At 33.0% G+C, this 23,741-nt stretch overlaps 1 protein-coding gene across 1 annotated transcript; it reads right to left on the bottom strand.

Annotated features, from left to right (window-relative positions):
- Positions 1–14,471: 14,471 nt before the first annotated feature.
- Positions 14,472–18,379, bottom strand: LOC128556294 (complement C1q-like protein 4). The gene is made up of 2 exons (XM_053540878.1): positions 18,120–18,379; positions 14,472–17,250 (listed from the first exon to the last, which is right to left on the bottom strand). The coding sequence occupies exons 1-2, from the start codon at positions 18,325–18,327 to the stop codon at positions 16,844–16,846; spliced, it is 615 nt and encodes a 204-aa protein (XP_053396853.1). The 5' UTR covers positions 18,328–18,379; the 3' UTR covers positions 14,472–16,843.
- Positions 18,380–23,741: the final 5,362 nt, after the last annotated feature.

Genomic DNA, 23,741 nt, shown 5'->3' with positions numbered 1-23,741 from the left:
AAAAAACTGAGTACTCTTTTCATATAATTTCAAATTCTGACCATATAAGGTTTTTCTTTTCAGAGAATTCAGAAAATTGACATTTATACAAACACAACAATACCAAACCAAGATACCAGATCAAGAATAAAAACGCCTAATAGTCCATTTTTATTTAATCTTATTAGACTCCGTAATCGCAAAATTGAACAACAAAGCCTGATTAAATAGTAATCGTAGGAATCTGTCTACACTGACAAACAAAATCCAGAAACTACCTGTACAGACAACGATTAAGAATCACGATTGTCCACTAAGTTTTACTGCTTCCTCGTCTACAGTCTGCTTAGAGTAACGAAAATATACTAAAATGTTAACGAATTTTCACATTAAGTTAGCTCTTTTGTCTTTTCTATATTTTTTTCATCTGATCAAGTTCAACATTAAGTATTTGTAAAGAACTAAGATACCAAGTATTGATGATCAACAAGGCTTCAAGAAGCACGTAACAAAAGGTTGTTCTCTTAGACTAGAGATATCTGTGGTTAATGCTTAAGGTTTTAATTCACTTAGAAATAATTTCTTGAAGACTGGTGTGCGATATCCAAATAAAAAGCAATCTTCAAGTCCAATTTGTTTATTTTGTTGTCATGTTTTTAATAAAACTTTACGGTATCCAACCATAAATATAGAAATATATTGAAAATTTACAGACATGACTTATAAAAGTATAGCTTTATCTAACTGAGATTTTCCGAAATAAGTTGCACACAACTGTCATTTGCTAAAAAGAAATAACCCTACGTCTAGAAACTGAATGTTAACCATGAATTCTTTCAAACAAATTGATAAAAGATATAAGGAATTGAAGGAATATTAGTTAAGATTAGAAAGTTATGCGTTTGTCTCTCCGATATCTTCTCACAGAGCAGGTAGATGGATTTTTAAACAAAGTATTTAATTGATTTGGATATCACAATGTCTCGTAATGTTAAGATATGTATGCAGGACCCATCGTCTACAAGAATAATCCATTTATAGTCAAAAATGAACCGATAGTACAAAACAGCGATTCCTTGTCCAAAATTAGTTAAAGACACTGGTTGTTTAATCAGTAATTGTTGTTTGTAAACAGAAAATATAATCAAACACCGTTGAGGTTTCAAAAGTCTAGATATCAAAGCGTACGGTATAGGACAGGTATATATTTTGTAAAATATCTACAACAGTTACTAAAGGTGTAAACATAACCGTTTGTTATATTTAATATAATAAAAAAATCCTTTTTGACTAGCCTTTATGCCATATTCACATTTGTTATCTTATATCAAACTGGCGAGTATTACGATAATTTTAATCACTCTTGTACACAAAATATAATGTTATATTTCCCTTTTCTGTTCGTAAAGTTTAAAAACTTGCCGCGGGTGTGCAATTCATATCGATATAATACAGAGTTTATGAATAACTGTTTATTCTTCAAACCGAAATATGAGGAAGGATGCGGTTTGCTAGATCCTATCATTAAATTCTCTTGTCACTTAAATAGCTTATAATACAATGTTAAACTACATATGATCCATTTTAAAGTTGTTTACCAGTGAAAAATACATTTTAAATTTTCACAGTGAAAACAACAGATATATTTCGCGTTAATGTACTATGAAACACACAATCTAAAGCACTTTATTGCATCAAATAGAAATTCATTTTAAATTTTACATTTGTCACAAAATAACTAATACTGGACTTTGTAAAACATGCTGTATTTGACGACTGTTGAAATAAAACTAAGTCGTTAATATGGTCGCAATTGGTAGTTTTCTCTGAGTAGAGCAGATAAGTAAACTACAGTATATCTTATTGTATCAGCTATGAAAGTATAAAGGTAATGAATCATACGAACTCGTGATATATGTCGAAAACATCTCAAAGTATATAATTTGGCTGATGACGTTTAGGTATTAATTTTTAAATGTTTGAACAAAATAAATAGCAAATCTTTCATTTTTATGCAAGGAAAAATAAATTCCTTCTATCTGTTATAGTACATATGATCTATAATGTAAATCTACAGTTTACAAAAGCGATGAAAACAATAATATATAAGAAATATTTAATCACGGTGTAAATAGAACAACCATCTAAATAGACAATTAAAAGGTGGCGTGGGGGAGTGGGGGTGGGGGCGGGCAGCAGAACAAATGACAAATTGCTAAGAAAATAGAATAGGTATTAGCTTTGCATGACCGACATTCTTTACATTTTCAAAAGTGACTTATGTGTTTGTCTGTAACGTATTCATGACATCCTTTTTTCATCACCATCATCATCATTATTATTATCATCATCATCATCATCATCATTATCATCGTCATCATTTTGAGGAGCAGCTATATGATTATCTTTGTTTTGCCTCTGATGTCCGTCCTTCCATTCGTCCGTCCGTCCGTCCATCTGTCTGTCTTTTTCCATAACCCCTAGCACGAGAGTTTGGTACCAAACCTAGTTGTGCATTACGTTCTGTTAACATAATTTTTGTTTGAGTTATGGGCCTTTTTTCTAAATAGAATATATAGGGGAGACATTTTCATATACCTATACTCGGATGTTGATAAAAATAAACTGGTATGAGGCCTAGCTATGCATTCCCCGACCGCATAAAGCTCGCTCCGCAAAACGCGTTCAAAGGTTTTAAATTAACTGCTGCTCTACTGCTGCGTCTGCTACAGCTACTGCTACTATTACTACAATATTCTATATCATCATTATTATCATTTTTAGTTAATTGTATAAATAGGAAGTATGCAACTTAAATCAGTCAAAACACTCTAGTTTCTAATGTACGTGCAGTTAATAAGTAAAAACTTGACAACTAAAAGATAACAAATAACGATGGCAGGTGTCCTCAATACACATTATTTTTATATCAAAAAGGTCATCTTGATCAGATATCACTTAAATTCTATCGCAACAAGTAGGTTAGTGTCTCTTGGCTTTGCCATGAACAATAAAGGTGCACGAAATTATTGCAGAAAAGTTAATAGTCTAAGTGCAAGGTTTAGTATACCTCATTTCCAAACAAAAGCCCAGGCCCAAAACTCCAACACACAAACATGTACCATACTATAGCAAACACAAATTGCAATTTATTTTGGCACTGGCAAGACTCGACGGCGATTGCGACTAGAAACAACAAATAGGACCACGATACCAACTGCGCTACCGCAACATTTCCCAAAAAGGGGTCGCAAGTCAATACACATTAACAATTTTTAATGACTCAGTTTCCATGGAAACAAGCCTAATAGCATACGAATTACGATTAATGCATTTCACAGTCCACGCCTAGCAAAAATAGGATTCAGATGTAAAAATGCACATATTTAATGACATAATACATGTATTGTAATGTAATGAATGTAATTTCATACTACATAAGAAACCTGCGTCGATCAAAAATTTCACTGAAAATCTGAAATATCTTTAAATATTATGTGACAAATGGAATCTTATTTTTCTCAGCTGTGAAAATAGGATCCAGTTCTTAACACCAATGTGATCTTGAGAAATTGAAGTCCTTCGTAGTGTGAAAAATATGTAACACTCGCATAAACACATTGTATACCCAAGACAAGTGCCAACGGGACAACAAATAGTAATGACCTGGGGTGGTCATCCAGATGCTTAATTTATTTCAGAGATACTAGACTTTGAGTTTACTTCATAGAACTTATATAAGATTGTATATAATAATATAGGTACACGCAACAAAAAGGAGGAATCAAATAATATTAAATGATATGAAACCTTTAATATTCAAGCCAATGAGCTTTGTTACATCTGTTTTGGATTTTTCTAAGTTAAACAAGATCTGTTTATAAAACATTTATAACACGTAACCATTACTGATACAGAAACATGCATATCCAGTTAAATGTTAATACATATGTCAAAGAACATAAACGACTTTCTACTGCAACTGAAAAGCCAACAAAGAAATGTTACCTTTTTGTACGTAGAAAGGAAATTAAACTAAATCTTTCGTGCTTCTTCGTCTTTCCGTAAACAATGATTTACCTATATAGACATAAATAAAACGCGTTGTTAATTTTAAAAGGCAAATTTACAACTGATAAGAATTGTAGGCGATATAGGAATACCTGTTTTAGCTATAATTGGAAACAAAAATTGGAAATTCCAACTCTAAATTTAAAACTTATAAAACTATTTAAAGTAAATATTCACTATCACCTTTAATATTGTTTGATCAATATTTTCCGTAACATTATATTTCCTTGATATATCGTGTCACGTGTAATTGTTCGTTTCAGTGTAAGATCAGAATAGCTTTCACCGAGTACATGTACGTACAAATGTTACATTTTCAGCTATCGAAAGGTCTTCCAGTTTATATTTCCCCTGGCCTTCTATTAAACAACTTTTCTTACAAGGACATCAAACAATTAAAATTCCTAAAATTGAAAAGGCGTGTATTTATATTTTTATGAAGTTTTTGTTATGTGTTGATACATGACAAATATTTCCGAATGCCAAATTCAAAATCATGGTGAAATGTTGTAATTCTTTAACGAAAAATGAACATTAATTAAAAACGGTTGAATAAGTAAACAGATATTTGGTCACAGTGCTGTTATATTTTCTTGATCGTTCGCGATCATAGAGTACATTCGCTTGTACTATAATAAACGCATTCCGCTTAAGTCGGTGCTAGAGAGTGTGAGGAGTGTTGCTCATTAAATGACTTGTTATGAACAGACTCAGTCAAACCGAGCCTCTTATTATTTTGATTGATTGCGTTCTGTGCTGCTATAGGATTTTTTTTATAGATTTTATTAGAATATTTTCTATAATCACAGTATACACCAATTGTATGGCTTGCCGGTCAATAGTTTAATCTATCGCCCGAGGTTCAAAAGCAATTCATTTAATAAGTGTTTATTAAATAGTATCAAAAATATTTATAGTAAGTCATGTAATAATGTCAATTATCTAAAGACATTATTCATAACCTAGGTTAAATTATAGCAAATATTGGTAACATGGAAGAAAATGGAACTGAATTTAAAAACGTTATATGTTTCTTTCAGTTTAATAATTACCACCTCATCTAATATCAGTGAAATATCTAAAACCAAACCACGACTGCACTTTTTCTAACAATTTACACAACAAATCTGTTACAAATCAAGTTTGACAGTGGTTGCAACCGTATAAGAAATTGGGATATAGTTCAGGGTTGTCAACAGGGTATTAGTAAGAGATGAGACTAACTAAGCAAGAGATGATCGGGGGTCATGGGAGCTGCCGAAGCACCTATGTACGCCCCAGGCAACGCCCTTGTAGGGGTGGAGGAAGGGCCAGTAGGTCGATGCTCCGCCTCTACGGAAGCTATTGGTCAAATGCATTTTAGAACAACTTCTAAACACCAAAAATGATACAAGTAGTGTCATTTAAACCTTTCTCTGACAATAAACTGTAACTAAAAAGAAATGTATGCACATCATTGCAACTACAAGAAGAAAATGTTTTTATAAGCTTTTTGTGAATGGGTATAGGTATTTTTGTTATCGGCAAGACCCGGTCATACTCGTACATAATCAGATATTGTTTATAGTCAATAATCAATTTCAAACAGCTTAAAGGTCGAAATTCAAATTTTATAAAAGCAGAATTTCGAGTTTGTATCGAACTTGGATATAGCTTGAGGCTTGAAACTAAAACAAACAGTGTTTATTCGAGCAAGCATTGAACTTCATGTCTGTCGAAAATGGAAGCATAGTGACTTACATTCAAGCTTGTATAAAATTTCGAGCCTGTAAGGAGAAAGAAAATTTCAAAAAGTTGAATTTTGAAGTGGCATATTTTGGAGTAAGTTAGAAGATCGAAATTCTATTTTTCGAAGCTGACATTGAATTTCGGGTACACTCGGACATCGAAATTAGATTTGGAAGAAAACACCATACTGTGAGCTGGAATTGAAATTAGGGACAGCTGGAAGATCGAAATTCAAATATTTCTAGCTAGCCTGAATTTCTAGGGCATTTTGAAAAGATAAATTACAATCTTCAAGCTGTCTCTAAATTCAATACCTGCTTGATATTGAACTTGAACATTTCAATTTTGATGTCTGAGCTGGTTCGACACGGGTTGCTAGGTTTTCGAAACGTCCAGCGGGCTCGAAATTGAATTCAATGCAAGACAAAATTTCAGTTGTTTCGAAAAGTAAGTTTCGCATTCATTATACCTTTAGTTTAATTTAATTTAATTAGTCTAATGAAAAATTTGCATTATGATCTTGACCAAATCCACAGAAAAATTCAGCTTTTCAATATTACTACAGTAAGATTTATTTTCGGGTTGCTTGACATTCAATGATAGCTCGAAAAAAATTCAGTTTCAGTCTCTAAACAGGCTTTCAATTCGATTATCATGAATTTCGATCAATGAAATCTAAATAAAATGATATTTTGAAATAATACTTTATGAAAATTTGAATTTCGATCTTCTGTGGTAGCTATGAATTAAACTTCAGCTATTATAAAGTTAAAATTTCTATAAGATTCACCACATTTATTTGATTACATACAAAACTATTCAAAACATTTAATTCATTATAATGATGGTAAAAAGGATTATAATAGCAAGATTCTATTTAATGCTAAGATAGTAGACATTATTCCATTATCATAGTGATGTGTTTATTGAGAATATCGTTTACACAATTATTCTGATTTATTCACCAAATGATAATTATTTAGGTTCAAATTGGTTGACCAGTTTATTTGTATTAATAATCGTTCTCACTTGTCTTTGCAAGCACTATTAGTGAGCCTTTTTAATGTTTTTTTGGAAAGCTTAATCCATGTAGTCAAAATGATATGACGGTGCACGTACCTGTTTGACTCCGTTTTCAGTCTCGAGAGACGATATACCTGGCCAGCATTTATTATTGACATAAATCTAAATAGGATTTTAATAGATTTGACAGAAAGGCATTACTGAAATTGGGTAGACTATCTTAACACTTACTCTGATGAAACGGAGCATATTTTACATTAAAGGGATCAGATATATTACTGAGCATTTCCGGCAGTCTGTTGCACAACATATTGCGCAGGCGGACGTTCCATTACCTATATGTTCTGTTTTTCGTTAAAAGAAGGTTTTTTTGCCGTTTTCAGACAGTATCAAACAATTTGCGTGAATAGAAACAAACTTGTTGTGAACATGTTTTAGTCTTTTACAAGCAAACTGACCGGTAAGGCAAATGCAATGCAACAGAAGTGTGTGTTTACAAGTAAGGCAGCGGAAAGTAAAGAAAATGTGTCTTTAGCTAGTGTAGCCACGAATAAATATAATTACATTAAACTGTGAAATTCTAATTCAAGTTTTACATGTTCAAGTGTTCCATACGAAAAGGATTTTTTCTTAAAGAGACAATGCAGGCGGATAGCAGAATTATGGAACCTGGCAAACGTGAACTAGGATTCGAAATATATCACAGAAAAAACATGGATATACATGCTTGTTACTGTTTCTTTCTGATGTACGAGGGGCGTTCAATATGCAATGTTACTCCATGTGTAGTTCCGTAACCGCTTATTATTTTTAGATGCGGCTTTGGGCACATTATAGAGCAATTTATTGGCAATACAATGCTATATAAGTTATAAAAATCGGTAGATTCAAAGTAAAAATATAATTATTTGAGTGAGGTATACTTGGGTATACTGGACAATTTTGTGCCCAAAATATTGAGATTGTAATATGCACTTCATTGATTCTACTATTCAACAATTTGAACTATAGTTCAATTTTCAGTTTAAACAGATAAAACAAATCATGATCTTCACAACAACATATGAAAACAAAAAAAAAAACAAAAATAAAAAAGTTTAAAACAGTTTTAAAATGAGTGTGTATATTTTTACTCGAAAAATGATAAAGTGGGTACAATAAGCCTCTGCAATTTTGTCAGGCGCGACAATTATCGTTTAAAAAAGTCTTGTATTTTAAATTGATACTAGCATCTTAATTCTCGATTGCGAAACTAGTTCTTACAACATTGATTAATCGCACACAACACCCATTCAAGGTAGTATCAACCTCGAGTTAAGATTTTTCAGTTGTGTTGTAAAATTAAAAATGCAATAAATAGTTTAAAACCATCGCAAACTCATCACAAATTGCTGTACCTCGTAGAAAAATGATAGTATTTGTGATTTTACAAGTTATTCTATTTTTCTGAGACTCTGTATGCCCAGGACAAACCTAAATTATAATTATTGTCCAGTATACCTGAGTACACCTCACTAAAATGAATAAACTTTTACTTTAAACCTGCCGATTTTTATAATTTATATAGCATTGTATTCCCAATAAATTGCTCTATAATGTGCCTAAAACCACATCTAGAAATAATCAGCGCTTACGGAACTACATACAGAGTAACATTACATATTGAACGCCCCTCGTATATGACAAAAGTAAAAAATAAAGTTGTCGTTGACAAATATATATATGCATGCTGTATATGATAATTTATAATGCGAACAAGTTTTGGCCATGCCTGAATGTGGGCGAACGCAAGAACAAGTCGCTAGACGTTTTAACGTCTCTTGTTTGACAATACTGCGTCTCGTTCAACGTGTCAGAGACACGGAAACGCTTGTCGATATGATTCGTCCGGGTAGATCGCGTGTTACATCAGTACGGCAGGACAATTACATAATTGCGTGACAGATTTGTGTCGGCTGAATCCACTTCACGTTTAGTGGTAAGTAACGGTTACCATGGACGGCCTATAAAAACAAGGAAGAACCTAAAAACGCAACCGCCCCAAACGTGCACACGATGAACACACGCACACACGCACACGACACACAAATGCGCCATGTTATTGAAACTGTGTCACAAATTGACATACGGGCCTTATTTGATCTGTATTGTAAATGCAGGTATTGCATCATCTTTTTGTAAATTTTTGAGTTATTGAGGTAAATGTCAGATTTCACGCATGAAATACCTCTCATGTTTTTCTGTATTTCATAACTTAAATTTCCATGTAAATTTCATTAAATTCGGTTCAGTAATAAGAAAGTTGATATTTTATAAACTTCAGTAATTTATGTTTTTATCCCCAAAACCACTATAATGAGCCTCAAATTGTCAATTTAAATCCGCGCCAAAGTAGTTAGATTCCCCGGCTATATCGTGAATCCCGTGGAAACACAAATAGTCGGAGCTCACGGCTTAACCGTGAATCCCATGAAATTTAGTATTTGGCGGGACATTATCCTTTAAATAGACTGGACTAGATATGCCTTGCGCACACCACCTTCCGACTTTATAGACGAATCTATGTCTGAATTATTTTCTTGCTAGAAATTTATGCTCGATCGAGGTAAGAAATTTATTTGTTAGATTTTTGTATGATTTTTGCATTACGATTTTTATTTGGTAAATTTTTGTGCATTCTACAGAATTCTGTAACATTTACTTTTCGGCATGTGATTTTAGCTAGTTTCGGTATGTTAGGATGATTTATTAAATTTTTCAGACTTTTGTAAATTATTTCGAAAGAGGAATCTAAAATGTTTCGTTTATATAAGATGTAAGATTTATACTGAAATTTGTAACATGATATTTATAAAGTACTTTGTTTCAAAAACTTATGTCAAACATTTTTGTTAATTATGGAACGCCATTACTGCATTGTATGGTTATGTATAAATCTATATGGCAAGTCTAGTGCCATGTTTGTAATATATTATTGCAATTTGTAATTGTGTGACAGTCTATTGCATACACATACAATGTCCGTTTTATTGTATGGCATTAGATATTATATGGATGCCAACTATCATATAACGTTTGATTTACATTGAATTTTGTTAATTTGTAGTTGTAAATAATAGCTGCAGTTTATCATGTCCGTATCTATAATGTTTCATCATATACTTTTCATATCTTTTCATACTTTAACTTTAGTCTTTTAAGTAAGTAATCTTTGTAATAATGGAAGTAATTAGTGACGTATTTTAATCATGTGACGTTTGAACTTAGTAGCACATATGTTTTGTATAAGTAGCACGTATTATTTATGGGAGCCTACGGAGGTATGGTGTACCCAAAGGAGCAGTTTTATGCCCTGACTTATTTGTTTTGCTATGGTGCTTACCATTTGTTATATATTTTAGCTTCTTCCGCCAGACGATTTTACCTGGTGATGTCATAACCCTGAAGTACAATGCCCGAGGTTCACTTGTCTTCACTCGCCTGGATGTGATATTCCCAGCGCAGAGCTTTCGTCCCATGGTTGTGCCGTAAACCGCAAAGACGATGATTTTTGTTATCCTCTGAAGTCAGCTCAGGGATGCAATCACCTACCACCATAGGGAGCCAACACGGAATCAACGTATTCACGGTTTAAAGGGACTTAATTTGAAGATATGTCATATATTTTTTTTGTGCTACTTAAAGTTCGCAATTAAATTAAAGAACTGTGTCACGTCACTTTAGAATGGAACTGTAAGATCTTTTGTATCCGGAGATACTGAACTTTGATTTTTTTTTCTTTTCATATCTATTCATTGTTAATAATCATCTTTTGTAAATAAATTTGTAAATATTGTAAAGGGTGTTGATTTGTTCTGATGGTTACTGTCGCCGGTACGGCCTTTCCTGTCACAAACTGAACTTTAAGAACGCTACTGATTCTAATATTACACCTATATTTCTTCATAATAATGCCAAAATGATAAAAGATAACGCACTGGATAAGAGTTTAGCACAAACTCCTTGAAAGTATAGAATCAGATACTTATATTTAATAAATATTTTGGAAGTCATTTGGTAGGATTGGTGTAATATGCCAAAGGAAAACAATCTACACCTTTGTAAAACGATTTTGGTCGAAAGTGCCAGTTGTCACAGAAAACAATAATTCTTAAACGGAAAAATAGTTTTTTCTTCTAATTTCCCACGGACAATGACTTATTCTTGGAAATAATATAAGTAAACATTGAAGATTAATAACGCTTGTTTCCAACCTAAATTAGATATTCAATGAAACTCTCCCTTATTGAGTTGTAAGGATGATATTTTTAGGCCATTTTAACATATTTAAAATTCTTTAAATATGTTTTAATAAATGCTTAATTCCAGTGGACTGGTGTTAAGGTTGTGTAAATAGAATGATTACACTTAAAAATGTGGTAAGTCATTAAAAAGTGTTATGCATAATTTTACTAGTGTGCGAAGATTCATATAACTGTTAACTTATTATGAACTACCATATTGTATTCTGGAAAACAATCGATATTTATTATTTCTCTTTGTTAAGTTATTATCTTTGTGAAGGTATTGTTACGTATTTTTTGAAATATTACGGGGATAAATATAAACCGAAATCTGATACTAATAGAGTGAATATATAAACATATAAAGCCAATTTACAGTGCATCTTTTTCGCGAAAATCAATGTTCAAACAGTACGCTATACTTGAATGTGACGTATCACGTAAACGCATAAAAAGTATAATATCATTTAACTTAATCAAAGATATGATGATATGTAAATTCACCTTGTTAAGGATAACTTACTGTCACCATTTACAACACAGAGCATATTATAAAAATCAAAATGAAACGCTGAATCAAAGCCGTCGTAAAATCTCTTTTTCCTTTACCAGTCTATGAAACTAAACTAGTAACAAATATTATCTTTAGTTATCAAAACATTATCTGCATTAAAATATGAAGTTTTCTATGTATGTATGTTTTAAATTAATAGATCAAACAAATCTTAATTACTGCTGGTTATATTATGCTTCATGCTATTTTATTTTTGGTACTGGAATTAAGGATCAATAAATCATGTAGAACATTTGCCATTTTAATATGATATCCAAATACAATCTCTTTAACAACGTGTGCTTCAGAATGATACAGATTTAACCGACATAGGAGTATGCGAAACACAGTGAGACAAATCACCGTGTAATTAGAGACGTTTCAACGTTTAGCGACTTTTATTTTCGCCCACATTCGAGCATGGCCAAACATGGGCCCTCTCTTTAAAATTTAGCCTGATATGTTGTCAACGAAAGAAATATTTACAAAAATTACAGCTTTGGGTGTAGACTTCTTCCATGTGAGAAAATAATCCAGCTGGCTTAAAGAAGGTTATGTGCCCGTTCGAGTCTGAAATAGTGCACAAAGAGAAACCTGAGGTCTTCATCTAACATAAAAAATTGGAAAGTCGCCATATGCCGTATAATTTTGTTGGTGTAACGTTAAACCCAACAAACTCACAAAAAAACTTTTATTCTAGTTATTGATTTCGATCATAACTTTGTCAAAACAATGTGCCCCAACAATCGAAGGGACATAAATCAAGACTTGAGAGTTACAAATGTTACATGCAGTGACCGGCCATACTTCTACACATACAAAGAGATACCTTAACTACTGTCAACATAAAATGAAAACTACATAGGTATAAAACATGATAAAATATATTTTTAAGTTGTGCTTGCTATGACGAAAGCCTGAAAAGCATTTGCTCTTCTACCTGCGCCGGTAGCCCGCCCGCTTAGCGCCTAGGGAGAGCGTTGGTCTACGGATCGCGGGGTCATGAGTTCGATCCCCGGGCGGGGCGTATGTTCTCCCTGACGATTAGATAAAGGACATTGCGTCTGCAATCATTCGTCCTCCACCTCTGTTTCATGTGGGGAAGTTGGCAGTTACTTGCGGAGAACAGGTTTGTACTGGTACAGAACCCAGTAACACTGGTTAGGTTAACTGCCCGCCGTTACATGACTGAAATACCCAAAACAAACAAAAAAAATCTACCCGCGCCGGTGACAGCGTTCAGGTTGTCGGCGTCGAATGTTGACATCGTTTTTAACGATTAAATGAACTTCATAAATATGGCTTTCCTAGAAATTTCACAATAAAATAACAGGTTCTATTATATTACTTATGCTGCTATTTTCACAGAAGATTGTTCTTTTATGATGTCTTACAATGCTTCATTAAATTTTATTCTGACTGAATCGCTGAAATATTTAAAGTTTTGTACAATTCTTATTTTATTAAAAAAGTATATAAACCTATATACAGTTAGAATGGTCTTTAATATTTCTAAACTGATACAGCAAAACTGATCAAACGGCTTGTGGCTAAAAGAATGCAACCTAGCCAAATAGTAGCATACTGTGTTTGTTTGAATATGTTCTTGTGAGGCACAAAATGTGCACCATTTCTCACGATCGCTAGAACCGGTTTAGGTGGAAGATTTATTATGTTATAATAGTTTTACAAATACATTGAATGGACTTCATAGTGCCAAAGGGCAGAAAATATAACAACGCTTGTCCAAGTGAGGGATGTGTGGGATGAAAAATGAAAAAATGTGCGGGTGTTTGCGCTAAAAAAGAATATCAGTGTCTATTATATTCTTTTACGAATTTAGTACTAATATTCTATATACATGTATTATATTCTATCTATAGATGTATTGATCAGTCTTGATACCAAATATCTGTAGGCGATACTCTTTAAATTTGGCATTGAATTCGAAAGCAAATTTATTTATTCAAAAGATACTATAAATGTCATCATGTAACCGATTCTGGGTAGAATATTGTTCGCACATCAGTCCGTCAAAACATCGTCTCCGACCAGTTTATTTTACACAGTTAAGAGATTTTAATAAAGCTTGGCACCAATGTTTGCCGTAGTGAAGCAACATTCATGCAGCCATTTGATTACAATGTGAGATCAAAGGTAAAAAAATGCCACACTTTGAAACCGTTTTCAACACTTGACAACTGTATATTAGATTTATTTACTGTGCGGCAGCTCATTTTATATAACGGTTTGCTCAGGCCTAAAATAGCCCTTAAGATTCAAAGCTTCCTCTGGTTACCAAAATACCATACAACACCATGCACGTGAGTGGAGAGGATTAACGTTTAATGTGGATTTAAATAAAAACTATGTGTTTACAAAAAAAAACTTATTCTAAATTTACCATTTCCTTAAATCTGCAAAATATCGAGAGCTTGGAAAATATCAACGGATGGTCTCTTTTAACACGACAAGACATAGTACATGTTATGCTAACAGGATGTGTTTCAGTAAAGTTTGTAAGACTTGTTTTCTGTTGCCAGTGAATTATTTTCCGGCTGTAGTATAAAAGAAAGATAATAGCATTCGTGTTTTGCATTCGCCCGTATTGTTTAAAACGAATTTGTTTAAAAACACAGGAAGTTTTGAAAAGACATAATACATATTTTCAACGTTCTCACGAGTTTGATATGTCATACTCGGCTACGAGTACTAAAATTTTAGGGAGATTAAAAAGAAAAATAGGGGGAAAACAATAGAAATCATTCTGATTACAATATTTATTAGAAGCTTTTTTTTTTTTTTTTTTTGTTTTTTTTTTTAATTTTCAGGTGTTACCAATGTTTTAATATTTCACTGTGTCACTTCGTGTTTATTTTTGTTGGTTTTGCAGATTTATCGCTTTTGCCTGGTTAGAGTATTACCCAAAAATGCCATAAAATATGTAAACTTCTAGGTCTTACTTTTATAATCAACCAAAATGCGTTTTTTAGATGTTGATAGCTGACATTATTACAGTACGATTGTGTTCAGTAAAATAACCAGGTTTAATGAAATATTACACAATTTCACATAATGGATCTATGAATTGACAAATACAAGCATATGACTTTAAGAGAAGGTTATAAGAAAAAAAAAAGACACAAAGCTTATAAAGAAAGAACTTTAAATATTTGTTAGCAAGAACTCATTCTTTAGCTATTAATCCATACGGCAATATGAATTCTAGTATAATGGAGATATAATGTATAAAAAGACATTTTTCTTGGTATATTGTAGTATGACTTGAATCGAAAAATAGCATATGCTGTGTAATATTACTGGTATCTTAAAGAAATGTTATTAAAATAAGACAAAACGCAAACAAGCAAACACAAATCAATTACACTTCAACTTAAAGTTTAAATAGTATATAATGAAAAAGAACAACGCAATTCATGTGTTAAAAACGGAAATAAAATCTTTTTAAAATTGCATGCGTTGAGATTCGAAACTGCTTTTTAAAGATGTGATCAAAACAACACTATCAAAATCTTATCTTTACGTTATTCTTTGCTGTTGCAAAACACACACGCACACTAGACCTAACTATTTCAGGTATGAAATAAAGACTGTTTAAAAGGGCATTTGAATTTATGACTAAAGGAAACTAATGAAGAATCTAAGTAAATACTAAATTAAAAATATTTATTCATAGTTTTGGACGCTTGTCCTTTTGAGGTTGCTCAACATTATTCGAGTTGTATATCAAGAAGATAATCATTCGAAAATGTGATTTAGAGTATCTTTATTGAGAAAGGTTATTTGAATTTCAAAGTCAAAGTTTATTAGGCAAAAATATGTACTTGCTCACTGCAGGTAACAATGTGGCGGTTCATACACATATAACATAATATAAGGCATGTATGGAATGAGCAATCAACTAAGAATATTTAAGGCATTATATACATACAAACAGGCAAATAACTTTCTTTAGTGTACCATTCATTAATTACATTATTATAAATGAAGTCATCTTATTGCATTATCATGTTCATTTCTTACAAGCGTTGCGAAGTAAATATATTTTGTTAAACTGACATGCTTACTCCTTTGAGCTGAATAATAGATTTGAATTGATGAAAACTTGGCCACATACAATAATATGTTTGCAAATATTGATTCCTTAAATCATAATAAAACGGACAAACCAATAAAATGGTATCCATTTTTAATCTCGCCAACCATTATGATTTATTAAAATTGGAAAGGTTTTGAACATTTTAGTCTTACGGTCCCTTTCTTTCTGACAACCTGCATAATTTCTCTCATTTCAGATACACATCGCATCTTATTTTATTAGTCGATAGAATCACACGTGTCATTTTATGTCAAACAGTATAAACGCTATACAAATAACAAAGGTTATGTCTGTAGTAAATGTTGTAACGAACACTAAACTTTGTCTGTACATCTTGCGTTTGTCACAGCATTTATTACCAAGAAGGTACATGTATACATAAATTCAAGCCTAATACTAACAGTTGTTATACGGTTAAAAGTTCAATTCATAGTCGTCATGTTAAAGAGCGAGGTGTTAACGTCATGATGTTTTATTAAGTAACTTTGATATATTGGTGTTATACAATACACATACTGTTAAAGCTGTTAACTCATATTCCGAGGTACCGAACATTTTATTTCGCGACAACCGAAATTTGACTTAAAATGACACGTCGCCTCATATATATGTCTACATGTCATGTATATGTGTACATGTAAACATGTAAACATGGCATATACATTTTATATGCATTTTGTGAGAACGTAACAATTTGAAATGCATTTTGTTCATAATTTTAACTTTGTTTTATTTGCAACGCATGATCACGCATTTATTTATGTTCAAAATCTTCACATCGGCATACCGTGACGCAAATATGTAGGAATTTGACTGAGGGAACTTCTAATTTTTTTCGACACAATCGAAGTGTCAGTATGTTGAATTTGACTTCACCGGAGTGAAAATACAAACATTAAGAAGGTATTTTGACTGGACTTGTAACATTCTTCAAGATAGGTGGCATTTCGAGGTAAGCGAGCTTGAGTTAATGAGTTTCAACTGTAGTTTCATATTCATTTACATAACAGGAAACAAATTTGACAAAACAAGAAACAAAATACAATTTAACGTGACGGCTGACATTTCAATATATTTCTAAAGTCATTAGTCAGCTTTGATAAGAACTCCGGTAAATTTCGAAAAGTTATCAAGATTTATTGACCATGTTATCAAATCTTTGACATACACCTCGTCTCCGGCTTCAGCATGGATCACAGTGCTGTCTGCTCCTGGTTCGTGAACTCCGTTCCCGGTCCATGGGCGTCCGATCGCTTTCCCGTTATGATATACTCTTATCCGAGTTTGACCAGTTGGACCACCAACAATATTGCATACAAACAGGTATATCCCACTGACTGGACAGGTGAAGACACCCGTGGTAGTACTGTACGCGTTTCCAACGTTGGTAATGACGGTATCGAAATTGGCGACGTTCTTGCCCTCTGAACTCGGTATGTTTCTGCTCAACTTGCCTGAGAAAGCAACTTGTTTCTTACTGTTTACCATTTCAACTGAAAAAAAAAAGAATTATTTTAGGACATTTCCCTTCTTTTCATGTTTTCTGTCGATAACAGAAATAATACATTGGATGATATCTGATACCTTCTCAATAAAATTACCAGATGTAACTTCACTAAACACAGGGAATAATCTGGGCTTGAAATAATAAAGTTACAGCTGAACCGCTTTTAGAGGTCACCAATATTAAGCAGCCACTTGCCTAAAGCAGCCAGTCAGCCAACTTCCCAAACTGACTTTATGTTTTAATTTCAATTTGTCTTTAGCAACCTCTTTCCTTAAGCAGCCATATTCTGGTGCTCCCTTAGATGGCTGCTAATTATAGGTTTGACTGTATAAATAGTCGATATTCTTGACTAATTTAACATAATTCAACGGAGAAATTTATGTAAATGGTAAGTTATAAAAAAGCAAAAGAAAAAATGGAATGTTCAAGAATCAGTAAGCTTCCAAAGCGCTTTTCCTTTTTCTAACATAGACACGTTGTAATATGTGTAACGTAGCTAGTACACAAGTACTCATTTTTTAAAATCATTTCAACTGCTAGAAATAAAAGAAATGTATATTCAAAATATTTTCACTCGTGAAATTAAATTTTTCATAGAAATATGTTTGTTATATTTTTTTATCATTTGTATGTCTATTGATATATTTAGATTACTGAACAATGGGACATTTTATGCATCCTAATTGTTTGCTTTTACTTTAATTGACCAAAATTGACACAATTGATTTTCTTTAAATTTCAACATATAGGTAGGTTACAATGTAATCAATAGTAAGCAATGTATAATGATGTGTAGAAATAATCTTTATCGAACATTTGGATTTAGTAGTTATCAGTTAAAATAAAATAAATTACCTGTCAGTCTGTCAACACTTGACTGTAGACTTTCAACTTGGTCCTGTAGGCTTCGAACCCGTGTCTCTAACTCAAGCCTCAGTGTCTGCTCCTGCGTGTTAAGTTCTAGTAACCGAGCGTAATTGGCATTACAAGTATTACCATTGGAATCCTCCGCGGCTCGAGCCCCTACCGCGGCAAATAGTAAGGGGATCCAATAACACTTCATCTCCTCGACTATTTTGCTAGACTACTACACAAATATCTTATGAACTGTTTATTTCAAGCTCGTTAACGATGCAAGTGGTACATTGTTTTTATCTTGCGATGGCAATCGAAGATAGATCTAGCGCTCTTATTGTTACGTACGACATACGACACCACTGGGCTCGAATCATAACATGCAATTTTTAGGCGAAACATTGATGTATTATTTTGTCCTAACATTATGGGTTGTGTTTTGCTGTTTATCCAATATTTCTTGATACCCTAAAATAATTTTGTGATATCTTTATTTTGTTTTTTTTGTATCATCATATATATTTTGTGATATCTGTAAATACAGTGTATTTACTGATATCATTCATTATGATATAAGATATAATGAAATATAAATGATATCCTAAAACAATTCAAAGATGTCATACAATGATTTAATGATATCAAAAATTATAATATTGAATATATCTTTAAGCGAGGAAAACATTGTGTTATGCACTATTCATGCTGCTTAAATACCAATGTTGTAGCTCAGTTATAATCACAGTTAGGAATGGATTAAGTGAGACTTGAAAAATAAGCGATAAAAAAACGGCCATGGTGGTTCTACATTGCTCATTGGAGTAATATTGATCTTACTAACAAGATCAAGGTAACAGTTACTCGACCATTTTTTTATTGCAAAGTGACCCAACTAAGTAAATCTCAGATATAAATTCACATACATCGCCTGCCCACGTAGCTCAATAGAGATCACAGATCTACAATTCACGGGGTTCGGAGTTCGCTCGCTGGGCCAGACATATATTCTCCGTGGCTATTTGCTAACAATCATACATTGCTAAAGGCCAAGTTGATGATCCACTACTATTTTCAGATCATTTTTACCTTGACCATTGACCCCATACACTAACTGATCAAGACCTCCACCTCTGATATATGTGGAGAAGTTGTCAGTAAACTTGTCTTAGTACAGGTACAGAATCCGGAAACTCTCGGTAGGCTAAATTCCCGTCATGCGGAGAACAGGTTTGTGCTGGTACATAATCCAGAAACACTGGTTAGGTTATCTGCCCGGCGTTACATAATTGAAATACATATTTTGTACTGTTGAAAAACGGCGTTAAACCCAAAACAAATAAAATACAAGTTATGAGAAAATAACCTAATCATTATTATAGTTTTATTTTGACGTTTGAGAGATCAAATCCATTAGGGAAATCAACAAGATTTACTTTGCCTTATTTAGGTAAGAACCGCTATTGTACTGAATAACATTCCCTAAATAACAGACCATTCCATTATGAAAAGTGACCTCAAAAACGAACTATAGTGAAGAAATCAAGATGTAAAGATATCTTATTTTTGATAAATCAATAGCTTGTTATTCTGATCTTATGGGTTCGGTTTGAAAGATATTTTAACTTGCACGAGATCTTGTAAGTATACACATCCGATGTACGTGTGAAGAAGATGTGCCAAGACATGAAAATACATTGAAGTACTAGTAAAATGTCTCATTTTGATAAATCGAAGGCACATACCATTTGGCCGATACAGCCCAACGGCGTCTTTGGTGTTACATGGTACACACAATTTATATGATTATATCAGGGTTAGTATAGAAATATAGGTGATAATAGATGTGACGAACCGTGACAGTTTTGATAAGTCAATAAAGCTAAACTGTATTTTTACTGGTCCGATTTTATTCGCATAATCAACTTTGACCCCATGAAGATGTTCCTTATCATGCTTACACTCGCAAACTTTCACGACCAAAACCAAGCTTGAGGTAAAAATTCTATATCGCTTAAACTTTTCTGTTGTGCGATCACTAATACACATTTTGACTTATTGTCTAAAGTGAAAACAATCTGACTAAAGTACATCTCGTATTACGCTACTCTTAGGATCTGCAAGCTTAAAAAAACCTTTGTTTTTGATATCTACAATTCTTATGTCGTAAGATGTCAGATAGCCAGCAAGCTCAGTCGGTAGGACACTTGCTCTGTAAGCGTGGGGTCCCGAGTTCGAGCCCTGGACTGACTGCAAATTTTTCTTACTCTTTGACATTCGAACAAGTCGTCTGATTGGTTCAAATAAAAATAGATTTGTGAAAATAAAAATAACAATACTGGAAATCCAAAATATACAGAAGACGTATGTGAATAGGTCGTTCTCGGATCTTCGTTTAGAAAATCAAGTACTTAAGTCAGATTGAAGTGAAAAGTAATACAACATACTGTGAGTGTATACAATTAGGAACATAAAATAAAAATTTATTATGAAGCATGTACATTAAATATGCAAAAAAGTAGCTACTTTACTAGATTGCAATATCTCATTTACTTTAATATGTTTGCCCTAAAAGTGGCCCCAAAAGCCGAAATAATACGAAAGTATTATATATGTGTAGTGCAAATTCAAAACATTAAACAGTCATGCAAATTTTAGAAATATATAATTGGAAACTATTTTTGAAATCACAATACAAGGTTTTGAAACCAGTCTTCAAAGACAGCCTGTCGTAAACTTTGATGACTGACCAATTCGGTCATTATTTAAATACAACATTTCTGTTCATAAAAATATGAATACTGCAGTCAGTAAACACATTAGTGGTAATTCCAAATCTTCTGTCTGATTTAATTTACTAAAATTAGATCAAAATAAAATTTGAACTGTTTAACATATTTGCTTACCATTGCGGAAAATGAAAAGAAACTAGCCAGGCGTAACAAGATCTACATAAAGAACAATACCTTTACTACGACTTAATTACCTCATTTTAGATCTGGATTTTGAAATGGAAATTTCGAAATATGATTATGCCGCAGCCAAATTAGTATGTATATGCACTTAGTATATGCACTTAGAGTTGCCCGTCCGCCCGTCCGAATTTGTGTCGTTCATATCTCAAAAGTATTTGACCCAGGGTCATCATATCTCACAGGATTGTTATTCGGCACAGGAAGGTTTGCACCACCGGTTTTAATTTGTATCTCACACAGCCAGACCAGAGTTATGGCCCTTGCCAAAAATAGACAGAAAAAAGGCCTAAGTATGTGTGGTATGTACCTCAAAAAGTATTTGACCCAGTATTATGAAACATTACATGAATATTATTCAGAATGTGAAGTTGTGCACCTGGGGTTTTGTTAGAGATATCATTCAGCTAGACCAGAGTTATGGCCCTTGACTTTGTCAAACATGTGCATACAAAGGCATAAACGTTGTGTCGCACATATATCTCAAAAAGTGACCTAGGGTCATGAAGCATCATAGGAATATTATTCAGCATGTGAACTTGTGCACATAGTATATTGTTTCAGATTTCTTTCCGACTGACCAGAGTTATGGCCTTTGACTGTAAAAAATATGCATAAAGTGTAAACAAGTTTGTGTCACATGTATCTCAAAAAATATTTGACTTATAGTCATAAAACTTTAGGACATTGTTAAATAGCATTGGAGTTGTGCACCTTATGTTCTGTTTGGAATTTCACTCAACCAGACTTGAGTTATGGCCCTTGACTTAGAGAAAACAAACATATAAACTGCTGCATATATCTTACAAATATTTCACCTAGAGTTATGAAATCATGCAGGGATATTATCCAGCATGTAAATTTGTGCGCGTGAGTTTTTTTTTTTCACCTTGCAAGACCAGAGTTATTGCACTTGACTTTAACTTTCACATACATCGCCTGCCCACGTGTATCTCAAAATATAATTCATGTTTTATTGCATGCGAAGTTGTGTAACTGGTGTTCTTTTTTGGATTTTACTCAGTAATGGTCCTTCACTTAGTGAGAAATACACATGAAGTTCGTAAAAGTTTGTTTTTCAAACATCTCACAAGATATTTCAGCTAGAGTCATGTAATCATGGACAGTGACAGGAGTGGGGGACACATGTGTCCTATTGACACACATCTAATTGTTTGGTTGCGATTGATACTTCCAAAGTATTTCCATATTGACTTTATTATGTATCACAACAAAATCTTAAAGTCCCATGTGACGGACGTAAAAATGTCTCCCCTAACTTGGAGAGTGAGTGTATTGTTATATTTTCAGGTCCTTTGAAATCATTGAGCACATTCAATTTTGATACACTTAATATTCATTCAAGCCAGAAGTAAGGGGCGTGAAAAGTATTGCACATTTCATTAACACTGATAAACAAACCCAGCTTGCTGTTATTTTGCTTGAGTTTTATGCTTCTGAATGATGATTTTATAGATTATGTTATTTTTGTTTGAAACATATTACCTTGTGTTTATGCTCAGCTCGTTCACAACATTTTCTGTAAATATTCAATTTACATGTTTTATACTTTACGTGGTAAGGGAGTCTTTATTATCAGATTCTTTCACTGTTTATAGGTGCAGATGGGAATTTCCGGCCTCAAGGGTAACTGTTTAGGCGGTAACGAGGTTCCTACCGAGTTACCGCCTAAACAGTTACCTGAGAGCCGGATATTACCATCTGCACCTATAACCAGTGATAGAATCTTTTTCTTGCATACCGATATCAAGATATTATAATAAAAATAAAAGCAGTCGAACGGCTTTCTTTTTAGAACTATTTCTTAGAGCAGCGTATTTAAACAAAGCGCGGGAAACCAACGTCCGTAAACAGGAAAGACGTCATGACGTTTCAAAGACAAATAACAATGTTTAGTTCCGGTTTTGTTTGATAAGTTCTAGCGTAACGTTACGAAATTTTTGATAAAATAACGTGTTTTGAATCGAGAAATATACTATCAGGAACAAAGAGGAAATGTCAAGGTATTGGATTTTATTCCGTTTTCCGAAATAAAATATAAATAACTACAGAAATCTTCTCCATATATGTAGTTCGTAATACGTCATTTGAAGCACGAGAGTCATCTTACACCCAGGGGTGTAAGATAGATTTTTCCAGCACCGGTAAAAATACCGGAAATCCCGGTCTGGTATGCAAGAAAATGCTTTATGTTTCTATGTTTCTTATGACTCATTATGATCTGTCTTTATCATAAATCAAAAACAAAAACTATACGAAATTGTCACCAACATGTTACTTTACCATACGAGGGTGTTGTATGCTTAACTTGATCTGGAAAAAAAATCGCGTTTATACTTAGCTTTCCCTAGAATTTAAGTGATTATTACAATGAAAGTAAATCATTTTCTTCTAGCATACGGCATACGGGCCTCAGACCGCTATGCGCTTCCTCATGAAATATCAGAATGGCGCTGAGCAACTATTTATTAACCTCTATTTAAGCTGTGTAAGGAAAAATGTTCAGATATGAGTATATGTGAATATTCGAAATGTGAAGTAGCAGCCTTATGATATAACAACAGAATTTCTAGCTTATTTCCGGGACTAAGCCCTTATATTCTATACGTGTATTTCTACGCATTGGAGTTAT

Source organism: Mercenaria mercenaria, chromosome 4, assembly GCF_021730395.1.
Source record: "Mercenaria mercenaria strain notata chromosome 4, MADL_Memer_1, whole genome shotgun sequence".
In the NCBI taxonomy this organism is placed as follows: domain Eukaryota; kingdom Metazoa; phylum Mollusca; class Bivalvia; order Venerida; family Veneridae; genus Mercenaria; species Mercenaria mercenaria.
The sequence above is the reverse complement of the archived record's forward strand: the minus strand, read 5'-3'. Positions and strand labels throughout refer to the sequence as shown.

Bases quoted from the DNA above. Each gene is read 5' to 3' on its own strand.
- LOC128556294 (XM_053540878.1), bottom strand. From the start codon at position 18,327: ATGAAGTGTTATTGGATCCCCTTACTATTTGCCGCGGTAGGGGCTCGA. The intron at 17,251-18,119 runs GTAATTTATTTT...TTTTTTTTTCAG, and splicing joins AAGTGTTGACAGACTGACAG to TTGAAATGGTAAACAGTAAG.